The following is a 12,571-nucleotide window of genomic DNA, read 5'->3' as shown; positions in this document are numbered from 1 at the left end:
GCTGCTGACTGTTTATTCTTTTTTGTTTTTCTTTATGTGTTTTTATCATTTTTTAAGGGAATTGTTAGATATATAATCACTGCTGAGGGCTGTACATAAGAAAACATCCCATAATAAACTAAATCTTGAATCTTATTTGACAGCTTTAGTTACTTTTCAGATGAAGATTTGACACAATGGATAATATAACAAGCTTTTAAAATACAACACATTGTTAAAGATGAAACCAGTGGTTTCCAACCTTTTTGTCTTTTGACGTCTTACAAAAAGCAGTGTGTAGTCGGGGTCACATTTCACATGTCTATGAGTTGTTAACAGCTCCACCAAATAGTGATTTTTCCCTCTAAACTTCTCACATGCTTTCATTTCAATAAATGTTCAAATGATCCAATATTTCAGCAAAAATCAAAGATTAGAGAAAAAGTCCAAAAACTGAAAACAGATTTGTGTATCAGAACTTTGTTTTTTCTTCTTTCCTCTCCCATTAATCATCTCACCACCCCTCAGATTTATCTGCTGACCCTTTGGAGGGGCCCGACCCCTAGGTTGGGAACCACTGGACTAAACTAGCTAACTGTATATAAAGTAGTGTAAACTAGCTCCACCTCCAGCAGCTACAACAGTAACATGCTGCTCTAACACTGATGCTTCACTATTAATAATCTAATGATGTCATATATAATAATATATCAGTCAGAGGGACCAAACCACTACTTTTACTGCAATACTTTAACTACATCAAGCTCATAATACTTATGTACTTTTACTGCAATACTTTAACTACATCAAGCTCATAATACTTATGTACTTTTACTGCAATACTTTAACTACATCAAGCTCATAATACTTATGTACTTTTACTGCAGTAAAGTATCTGAATACTTCTTCCACCTCTGGAAACTGCAGATCTAAAGTTTTCTGACGTAGCAACAGTAACTAGGGGGCGGTGCTTCGGATCGATCAGCTGTGGTTTATTCAGTTTGAGAGTAAACATGAAGTCACGACTTGGTGCTCAAACGCCGTCAGACTCTAAACAGACACCAGAGAGGAAGAAGAAGACTGAGGAGGAGGATGGAGAGATGTTGGATGAGGAGGAGGAGGAGGAGGAGGAGGAGGAAGAACATGAATGTAAACGCAACTGCATGAACCCATGTCTGACTGACGGCAGCCTGATGAAGATGAAGGTGATGATGAGGATGATGAAGTGGAATCAATCCGTCACAGAGCAGCGTGAGAAAAGAGGAGAAGAAGAAAAAAAAAAGAGAAGAAGAAGAAGAAGATCAGACAATCACAGCAGACAAAACAGACAAACAGGAAGTGACGTTTAATGTTTGAGAGAATTTAATCATTTTATTTAATAATCTGAAAGTTTCATCAAATCTACTTAAATTCACTTTTATCAGATAGAAAAGAGAGAAATCGATTCCAGCATCACAACTAACGATCGTTTTCACCATTGATTGATCGTCCAATCAAATGTCTCGTTGTGTTCAATCAACAGTAAAAAAACTAAAAATATTCAGTTTACTTTCAGGTTTAAGAACCTGAAACCATCAATTATTGATATTTTTAATTTAAATCAATGAACTGAATGATTAAAAGTCAAAGTTAAGTTTTAATTGTTAAAAATAAATGAAATTATTTCAGAATCAATGACGACATAAATGTACTTGTTAAAACTTTAACACACAATATGTAATTTCAGCCGCTAGGCGTCTCAATCAAAACAATAACAACAGACGGAGTGTGATGACGGTGTGAAGCAGCAAGGGATCATGGGAGTTGTTGTCTTTGTTGTTAAATAAGCAGCTTCACCGGGATAGGATTACTCCAGAGTTCATCATTCAGGATGTTTTTACCCACAGAGGTCTCCTCCTCTCCAGAACAAACAGACCCGGAGATTAAAATCATTAAAATACTAATTAAAGCTGTTTTACCTAAAAAAAAAAAAAAAATCAGTGTTTCTCCGACGATGTTTGGTGACCACCAGACTTCCTGGAGGGGCTGTTAGCCGAGCTGCTGCTAACGTTTGTCCAGTTTATTTCTCTGATAACTTAAGATCCAGACGTCCAATGACTAAAATCCTTCTTCTGGCTAAAAGATATAGTTAAAAACCACCTAAATTTATCATGAAAATGTGGCTTAAAACTGAATAAAAGTCCATTTATAACAGTTTGTATGGAACAACCACAACACCGATGTATTATCTTGTATGTGTGTAAGTTACTCTTTGGTAGACGCCATTGTAGCGGACAAACACAGCGCCGCCGTATGCATCTTGTGTGTGTTTACTCTTTGGTAGAGGAGGTATGACGCCATCGACAGGCGACCAAATGAAACGGTCCGTTACTTTGATTAAATTACAGATTTCTCTGAGTTTGAAAATACACAAATCAACAACATATATAACACAGGTCTAGTTGTTTTTAGACATTTTAATGTGGAATAATTACATATTATAACTTTAATGTGTCTATTTTAGTTCAAATGACTCAAACGTCTCCGTAAACCACGTTAGTCTAAATGTCTTCTGGGCCAATGTTTAAAATAAATAAATAAATATAATAATATGAGGGGCATTAAGTCAGAATTTCAAGAGAAGTTTCATATATTTATTTATATTTCAATAAAACATCATGATGTGATCAGAAAAAAGTCAAAATAGTTTAATAATAAAATTTTACAAGTTTTAACATTTAACATTGAACAGAAAGTGATTTTTTTTTATTAAAAGATGTATTAATGCCACAACTTTGTCTTAAAATCACAGTTTTATTGTTATAATATTGTCTATTATTACTAATACTGCTATTATACTATAATAATATATAATATCTACTATAATATTCTGACTTTCTGGTATGAAATTATAACTGTATCTTTATAATAAACATGTAAAGTTACAGTTTTACCTTCTAATTTAACTTTTTCTAACAGAACTACGACTAAAATTGTATAAAATTGTGACTATCCTGTAATATTATATCGTATAATTAGAACTGTATCTAATAAATCTGAGAATATTATAACGTCTGTCATGAAATTATTACTCTGTTTGTATTAAACTGTTGTGATCGGGACGATGGATTTATGACAAAGTTGGATTTTTATCTGATTTTCCTTCATTTTTCAGTCATTTAATTTGCTGTCTCTCAGCTGTTTTTATTCTCTATATGACCATATTGTATAACATGTACTGTGATTATATATGATCTATTTGATCAATATCACCACCTGATAACGTTTCTATTAAATGTTCAGTGTGACGTCATTAAGTTGAACCAGGTGAGTTTAGTTTTATTACGTATTTATTAAGTAAAAACTGTCGTGAAGAGAAGAAGAGGAAGTTAAGGAAAGTTTGAAGAGTAACCATGGTAACAAGGTCACGATTGATCATTTCCTACGTTTTAATCCTGTAAAAACCTTCTTTTTCTTTATTGCATCATCACCCTCTCTCTCGCTGTGAACTAACTGACCTCTGACATCCTGCACTGTCGCCCGTGGCAACCGTCCTGCCAACGAGTCCGTCAACGGCACTTTTCCACAGTTAATCAATACACAGCCTCAGAGTGCGTTTTCATTTAGGCATCGATTAGTTATTGGCTGAGTGTAATCAATGACACACACACACACACACACACACACACACACACAGAGGAGGCGGTTTTGGGCCAATCAGAAGCTTTGTTACAGATCTGACAGCTCAACAATGAAAGTAATCAATACAGCTAAATAATCTGTCCCTCCTCTTCCTTTCGTTAATCAATCTCCGTGATGTTACGTTGTCGGAAACTTTGTTTTGACAAATCAGGTTTTTTTTCCGTTCTGACGTCTCTAAATACTACAATACCCATGATCCTCTGCTGCTGCTGTTGCTGTGGAGAAGAAGCCAGTCAGAGGTCGCCATGGTTACTCATTTCATCCACAATCAGATGCAGATTATAAAACCAGTTTTCTCAACATTTAATTTTCAGCTTCAGCGACAGAATTTGCAGCTCTGTGATTGGCTGTTTGTTAGTGAAATGCACCTTGGGAGTCGTAGTTGACTTCTCTCCTTCATATTTATGTCCACGGGCTTGTACCAGATATTTTCTAACACAGCTGTTCATCTTTTGATCGGATGATTCAACCAGAGAATTTCATGTTGATCAATAATGTCTTTGAGATCAATAAATGGAACCAGAGACGCCTGAAAAAGCTCCAGTGTTAAAAAGACTTGGTGTAGATAATTTTCTAATATAACGACCCTGATTGTGTGTTTGTCTCATTACACGAGCGTTCAGCGACACAGAACGTAAACAACCGGGAAACTTTTAGGACGATTTGTTGTGACTCAAATCAAATCAAAATTCAAGAACAACTAAACTAACAAGCTTCATAAAAATATCATCCATAGTCAGTCCATCACAGAGGATGTTTCTCTGTAGCTAACTGCATTAATAACTGAAATCTGCAGTTAATCAGCTGCAGTTTCTTGTCTCTCAAACTGAGAAACAGAAAGCTGATGAGATGGAAAAGGTGGAAAAAGTGTGAGGTTACCAGAGCGTGGAGCTTCTCCTCCAGATCCTGATTGGCTCTCTGAGACGCTGTGTAGCTGTTCTGAAGTCTGCAGGGAGAGAGAGAGAGAGAGAGAAATGTGTTACTGAGCATACTCGCTCGCCCTCACAGGACATCTGTACATTTGTTTTTCTTTTGTATCAATAGAGACGTGAGGTTTTCTGTTTAGAGTCGTCCTGTTTTCTCTCTATTATGATACAACCAATAAACATAGCTGAAAAAAGCTGAGTCATAGCAGCTTTATAGCTGAGTCATAGCAGCTTTATAGCTGAGTCATGACAGAGTTATAGCCGATCAACGTTATAGCAGCTGTAACTGAGTCATAGCAGAGTTATTGCTGAGTCATAATGGAGTCATAGCAGATTTACAGCTGAGTCATAGCAGAGTCACAGATGCACCAGCTATGTCAGAGCCGAGTGTGACACCCGAGTGTCAGCCGAGCCGAGGGAGACGTCCTCTCAGTGAAATGAAGTTTCCACTGCAGAGTCTCATTAAGAAACATTAGAGTCAAACTAAAACATCTCAGCTGGTTGAACAATGAAACTGTGTCCCACAGCTGATCCCCCCCCCCCCCCTCCCCCCCTCCCCCTCCCCCTCCTCGTTATCCCGTTAAATCCTCTGTCTCATTAAGCAGCGACTCTCTGACTTCCTCCCTCATTTACAGACTGATTATAACCGCAGAGCAAAATAAAGGTGATGAATCGTTTTACAGAAAATTAAGCTTCAGTGTTCTGCTCTGAGCGCTCACACACACACACACACACACACACACACACACACACACACACACACACGCGCAAACACACACACACACACACGCGCACACACACACACACACACACACACACACACACCAGCAGAAGGACACAAATCCTGAACAAAGTGACACAACAGGCTTAAACCACAGCAGGTGGAAGAGACCGTACATACATGTCTGCTCCTGAGGATTGAACTGTTCAGTGGAGGCAGACGCCTGATGATGCTGCACTTTTAAAATGTGTGAATTAAAACTTCATATTTAATCAATTCTGAAACAAACAGGCAGCCTAAAGCGCTTTGCTTGAGGCCGGCAGGTAAAAAGATCACTGTGGTAATCAATAAATGATGAGCAGGGTCGGATCAACCTACGAGGGAGCTGTGAGTCCATAATTTACAATCTAATTAAATGAGGATTTATTTAGGAATCTGAGCCGTGTAAGAATAATGAAACTTAAATATTAATGAGTATTGAAACCAGAGAAAAAGACAAAGAAGCTTTTCAAGAAGTTTAAAGGGTTTGTATTCAGCTGTTTGTGGTTTTCTGTTGTTTATTTCCTGTTCTGATGTCGGATGTTAAACGTGGTCAAAGTTCAGAAACGTGAGGTGAACGTATGTAGAAACGCTGCCTGCGAGCCGACGTCGGCTCCTTGCAAATGCTCATAAACCTTATGTAGCCTTGGTTGTTAAGGTGGTTGCTAAGGTGGTTGCTAAGGTGTTTCCATGTGTTGTTCAGCTCCAACATGTACGGATGGATTTGAGAAGTTGACATTTGGAGTAAAGAAGGAGAAAAAGAAGTGAAATCCTGCTACTATAGTTCGTTTACGTAGCCTCCGGAGCCGGAGGAAGCTTCCTGAAAGCTGACCAATCAGAACAGAGTGGGCTCATCAGGAGGCGGGACCTTAAAGAGACAGGAGCTAAAACAGCCTGTTTCAGACAGAGGCTGAACTGAGGGGCTGCATAAAGGACCAGTAGAAGATAAATAAGGAGTTTTTATTCCAGTAGAGCCCAGAATATAAATATAGAGCTGAAGATGAGCAGAATATGAGTCCTTTAAGATGCAATGTCTACAGTTCCATCATCAGGAATACAAACTGAGACTCTCATCTGGTTTTGGCTGTTTAAGACGTGTGACACATCTGGATCTGCAGGCTGATGCCAGGTTCAGAACACACAAGATTTTTGACTTCGATGGGTAAAATTAGGCGATTATAGAGTCATGAATTCTTGCCGTGACTTGGCCCGAGAGACACGTTGGTACCCGACCAATCACAGCTCGCCATCTTTCACGACCTGCATGAATTAAATATCCTGATTCAGCTCAACTAAAACATCAGAGAGAGATTTTTGGTGCTGTAACGTCCTCAGATGCAGAGAAATGTTCCCTTAAAGACCATGAGAGGAGACACTGAGGCACAAGACACACACACGCACGCACACACACGCACACACACACACACACACACACAGTTTACAGGCTCTGATAATCAGAGAGGAGTTGAGCTCTCATTAATTCACCGTCTTTGATCAGATTGATTAAATATGGATCCAAGAGGGTTTGTATGTGTGTGTGTGTGTGTGTATATGTGTGCGTGTGTGTGTGTCCTCTCTGAATCTAAATTAAAGCGATCAGCTCTGCAGAGGAAAACTTCACCTTTCAGATTCCAGCTGACAGACACCTGTCACCTCTTGACATCATCAACAGAACCAACCAATCAGGACGCGTTCCTACAGGACAGATCAAAGCTCTGCACACATTGATGTTTTTATCTTTTTGTCTAAAATCAAGAGTTTTTACACTTGTGCAGGTTTGAGGACGAGACTGTTTAACATGTCACATCATCTCATATTTATGTCTGATGTTTGGACTTTGCCATCCCATAATAACCAGAACTCGTGTACACTTCCTCACAGCTTCCTGTCTGAGATTATGTCCACATCAAGTCGGCTAAATGTGTCCACAGCAGGAGTCTCAGCTCGTTTATACAAATAACTCGTCAACATTAAAACGCCACAACTGGAAGTTCTCCTCCCACTGGGCACGTGTGGAGGACAGACAAGCAGCCACAGAACACCAGCGAAGAAGAAACAGTGTACTGTTCCTGTTCCTGTTCCTGCAGCGGCGTCCTGACATTTAGTTTATCGCAGCAGATTCCAACCGTCTGAGCAGAGACAGGTGGTCGATAGCAGTCGATAACACTCGCAGGAAGCTGTCCGCCATTGTTGTTGTGTTTCTTCTTCTTCTTCTTCTTCCAATGAAGCGCTGCGCTGCTGTCAGCGATATGACAGCGTTTCTATAACGCTCCGTCTGGAGGACGCTTTGGAAAAACTCAGCAGAGAAGAAGATGTGTTTACCAATCAGACAGGCTGTCAGTTTTTGACTTCGATGGGTAAAATTAGGCGATTATAGAGTCATGAATTCTTGCCGTGACTTGGCCCGAGAGACACGTTGGTACCCGACCAATCACAGCTCGCCATCTTTCACGACCTGCATGAATTAAATATCCTGATTCAGCTCAACTAAAACATCAGAGAGAGATTTTTGGTGCTGTAACGTCCTCAGATGCAGAGAAATGTTCCCTTAAAGACCATGAGAGGAGACACTGAGGCACAAGACACACACACGCACGCACACACACGCACACACACACACACACACACACAGTTTACAGGCTCTGATAATCAGAGAGGAGTTGAGCTCTCATTAATTCACCGTCTTTGATCAGATTGATTAAATATGGATCCAAGAGGGTTTGTATGTGTGTGTGTGTGTGTGTGTATATGTGTGCGTGTGTGTGTGTCCTCTCTGAATCTAAATTAAAGCGATCAGCTCTGCAGAGGAAAACTTCACCTTTCAGATTCCAGCTGACAGACACCTGTCACCTCTTGACATCATCAACAGAACCAACCAATCAGGACGCGTTCCTACAGGACAGATCAAAGCTCTGCACACATTGATGTTTTTATCTTTTTGTCTAAAATCAAGAGTTTTTACACTTGTGCAGGTTTGAGGACGAGACTGTTAAACATGTCACATCATCTCATATTTATGTCTGATGTTTGGACTTTGCCATCCCATAATAACCAGAACTCGTGTACACTTCCTCACAGCTTCCTGTCTGAGATTATGTCCACATCAAGTCGGCTAAATGTGTCCACAGCAGGAGTCTCAGCTCGTTTATACAAATAACTCGTCAACATTAAAACGCCACAACTGGAAGTTCTCCTCCCACTGGGCACGTGTGGAGGACAGACAAGCAGCCACAGAACACCAGCGAAGAAGAAACAGTGTACTGTTCCTGTTCCTGTTCCTGCAGCGGCGTCCTGACATTTAGTTTATCGCAGCAGATTCCAACCGTCTGAGCAGAGACAGGTGGTCGATAGCAGTCGATAACACTCGCAGGAAGCTGTCCGCCATTGTTGTTGTGTTTCTTCTTCTTCTTCTTCTTCCAATGAAGCGCTGCGCTGCTGTCAGCGATATGACAGCGTTTCTATAACGCTCCGTCTGGAGGACGCTTTGGAAAAACTCAGCAGAGAAGAAGATGTGTTTACCAATCAGACAGGCTGTCAGTCTGAAGCAGGCGGTGGACGGACAGATCGACACGCCGCTAACACGGCAGGGACGGACATTTGAAGAACTTTCCTTAATCGATCATCGGGAAAATTAACGATCGATTATCAATGAATCTTGTATTAAATGTATTATGTATTAATGTATTAAAATGCCGATGGCAGAAAATACTAAAGAAAGTGTGTTTTTCCTCAGTGAAATCCTTTTATACAAGACAGTGAAGCTGTTGATATGAGGCCTCGTAAAGGCAGCGGAGCCTCTGAGCCAACAAGCCAAAGCTACGGCGCTCGTCATAAATCATATCAAACCATAATATGTAAATAAAAACATATGATATTATTTAGTGCTGACAATTTTTACCTAAATGTAACTTGAATAAATCCAAAAGGCAGCCGAGAGAATAAAGTTACTGCAGCCTGCTGCTGGTGGTTGTTGAGGAAGATGAAGGGAGCGACGCTGCAGGATGCGGACGTGTTGGCCGCCGTGCGTCGTGGCTCCTCCGTGCTAACACTGAGCTGACGGAGGAGGATTCATTCACCAGTGTCGTGCATCATCGTGGTCGTCGTTGTGTTGTAGGTATACACGGCGTTGCGATGTTTACAGTGAGCTTTGTTGTTTTTTTAGCTTCGCTTTGCTCTCTTCAAAACATCATAAACTCTGATTATCTTCAACAGAAGCTGTGTGATGAGTTTAAACTCATTTTAAAGTCACTAAATACAAATATTGAACATCTTGTCGTGCGTCGATCCGTCAGCTGATCGGCAGAAACGTGTCTCTCACCTGCGGAACTTGTCTCTCATCTTGTCCAGGTCGTCTCTGGTCCGGCTGAGCTCCGCCTCCATGTAGTGACGGCTGCCGTCAAACTCCGCCTCCATGGCCTCCATCTTGTGTGTGGAGAGAGAGAGGCGGCGCCGCAGGTCCTCATTCTGCTGCTGGAGGATTCTGGGTAACGGGAGCAGAGGTCAGAGGTCATCTGTGAGGTTTAGATTTATTTTATGATTATCACATGTTGTTTCTGATGAGTTTCTGCAGCTCCACGATCACCTGATGATTTGATTTTATTTGTTTATATTTTCATTTCATTCAGTGATAGAAAACCAACAAACACAAGACATCACACAAATCCAAATAAATATTCAGACTTCGCTCCGGCCACTTTCTGAAATCTGCATCTAGCGTGATTGGAATAAAAGCCGCACCGTCGGCCACCCGGCAGACCAGCGAGTACGCCTCCATGTTTACAGTTCACAACACTAAAGGTACAATATTATCAAAGACTAGACGGGTCAGAATTATGTCATCCTTTTAAAATCTGTCCATCATGAGTCTGATGCTGGAACAGGAGTGAAATGATAAATCTGTTCAACCTTCATATTCAGCTGTTTGTGGTTTTCTGTTCTTTATTTCCTGTTCTGATGTCGGATCTTGAGGTGAACGTATGTAGAAACGCTGCCTGCGAGTCAAAACTCAGGGCTTCAACCTTCCCTGAACGCTTCGTTTGTAACGTTTTTTTTCTACCTTGTTGACGTCGGCTCGTTGGTGTGGCCGTCTGCTTTGTAGCCTTGGTTGCTAAGGTGGTTGCTAAGGTGGTTGCTAAGGTGGTTGCTAAGGTGGTTGCTAAGGTTTAAACATGTACGGATGGATTTGAGAAGTTGACATTTGGAGTAAAGAAGGAGAAAAAGAAGTGAAATCCTGCTACTATAGTTTGTTTACGTAGCCTCCGGAGCCGGAGGAAGCTTCCTGAAGCTGACCAATCAGAACAGAGTGGGCTCATCGGGAGGCGGGCCTTAAAGAGACAGGAGCTAAAACGGCCTGTTTCAGACAGAGGCTGAACTGAGGGGCTGCAGAAAGGACCGGTAGAAGATCAATAACAGCTGAAACAGACTCACCTGATCCTGTCAGAGTCTGATAAGGCCTCCTGAAACAGAGAAGACAGAAACAGTCAGAACAACATGATTCAGACTGTTGATCAGTGAAAACACAGCAGGACTGAACGGGAGGAAAACTGAGCGAGCAAAGGAAGATCAATAGGATGACGACTCAACAAACACATCGAACCAACAAGAATCACAAGACAGGAAGTCCAAACTCCTTTAACGGTTTCCCCTCTCTCACATGATCAATCACATGACCTGCGTGTGATGTCGTTCTACGGATGTTTCCTGTCTGTTTCTTTATCGTCTGTCTCATTGATCTCTCTCCCACGTATGGAAACCAGCCGCTGTGATCCCAGCATGCAGCAGGGTTTTTTTACACCATGGATCCTCTCCGCTCTCCGATCAATCGATCGCCTCACAGAGCCGTAAAATCAATGACTGGAGCATCCAATCAGACGGCTCGGCTCTGAGGCTGCAGGCTGCTGCTCTGACACAGAGAACGATGATTTGTTATGAACTCTTTCTGTATTTCCTCGAGTCACAACGTGTCCTTCTGGATAAATAACTAAGAGCCTTTTCATGTTTCATCTCCTGACCTTCGCACTGCTGCATTCTGGGTATTTCAGCGACTCATCGTCAGCAGCTGCTGAGACTGTTTGTTTAAATGTGATGATGCTTTTTCTTCAAGACCTGAAATATTCATCATGTTTTACACTATTGATTATTTTCATGATCAATTAATTAATTAATGTCAGATAACAGTGAAAGATTTACTGTTTTAACGTCAAGTTTTATCAAAACCAACAGAAAAGCAGCAAATCTTTGTAACCAGAATGTTTCATTTCTGCTTCAAGACGAAAATAATCGATTATCAAAATAGTTGCAGATTCACTTTCTGCCGATCGACCGATCGACTGATCAACTGATCGACCGATCAACTAATCAACCGATCAACTAATCGACCGATCGACTGATTGTTGCAGCTCAATCATTTATACAGACAGCAGAAGGTGAGGATGAGGAGCAGGAGGAAGATGAGAAGGATGATGAGGAGGAAGATTACGAGGAAGATGAGGAGGAGGAGGCTGAGGATGAGAATGAGGATGAGAATATGATGATGAGGAGGAGGAGGATGAGGAGGATGAAGATGAGGATGATGATGAGGATGAGGAGGAGGATGAGGAGGATGATGAGGATGATGATGAGGATGAGGAGGAGGATGATGAGGATGAGGATGAGGATGATGATGAGGATGAGGATGATGAGGATGATGATGAGGATGAGGATGATGAGGAGGATGATGAGGATGAGGATGATGATGAGGATGATGAGGATGAGGATATGATGATGAGGATGATGAAGGTTTTGTCCTGACCTACCTTGATGTGAGACAGGACTGACAGATTAGAGGCGGGTCTGTATTTGTGTCTCTGAGGTTCTTCTGTTTCCTGATCCTCCATCTTTACTCGTCTATTCACCCCTAACACATCCTCTATATGCCCCGCCCCCTCCGTGATGTCATCCTGCGGCCGCGGGGTCTCCTGCCCCGCCCTCTCGTCCTGCAGGGGCTGGTACCAGCTGTCGGGCCGCTGCAGCGCCGACACCCAGTCATCCCAGCGCCGAGTCCGGTCTGCAGACTTACCTTCAGGCTGCTGCTTCCTGTGAGCGGGGCGGCGGCGGTGGGGGGAGGGGCTTCCTCGTTCTCTGGAGGCCGCCCTGCCGAGCATCGTGAGGTGGGCGGGGCTAAGAACCCGGGAGGTGATCTCGTCCAGGAAGTTGGAGAAGCGGACCTTCTCCTCCAGAACCTGCA

At 41.9% G+C, this 12,571-nt stretch overlaps 1 protein-coding gene across 6 annotated transcripts in view; it reads right to left on the bottom strand.

Moving 5' to 3' along the window:
* The window catches only part of tjap1 (tight junction associated protein 1 (peripheral)), a 46,587-nt gene that overhangs the window by 15,253 nt on the left and 18,763 nt on the right, over positions 1–12,571 (bottom strand). For 3 of the 6 annotated variants that reach the window (XM_067610892.1, XM_067610888.1, XM_067610889.1), the window contains 4 exons: positions 10,774–10,802; positions 9,665–9,826; positions 4,540–4,606; positions 1,140–1,169 (listed from right to left, as the gene is read on the bottom strand). In XM_067610892.1, the coding sequence (XP_067466993.1) occupies positions 1,140–1,169; positions 4,540–4,606; positions 9,665–9,826; positions 10,774–10,802 (288 nt within the window). Of the gene's footprint in view, positions 1–1,139; positions 1,170–4,539; positions 4,607–9,664; positions 9,827–10,773; positions 10,890–10,924; positions 11,052–12,571 lie in introns of those variants that run through there. The other 3 variants (XM_067610891.1, XM_067610887.1, XM_067610893.1) reach the window with 2 other exon arrangements.

This window comes from Thunnus thynnus, chromosome 14 (assembly GCF_963924715.1).
Source record: "Thunnus thynnus chromosome 14, fThuThy2.1, whole genome shotgun sequence".
NCBI lineage: Eukaryota > Metazoa > Chordata > Actinopteri > Scombriformes > Scombridae > Thunnus > Thunnus thynnus.
This window is presented reverse-complemented; position numbering and strand designations above follow the sequence as displayed.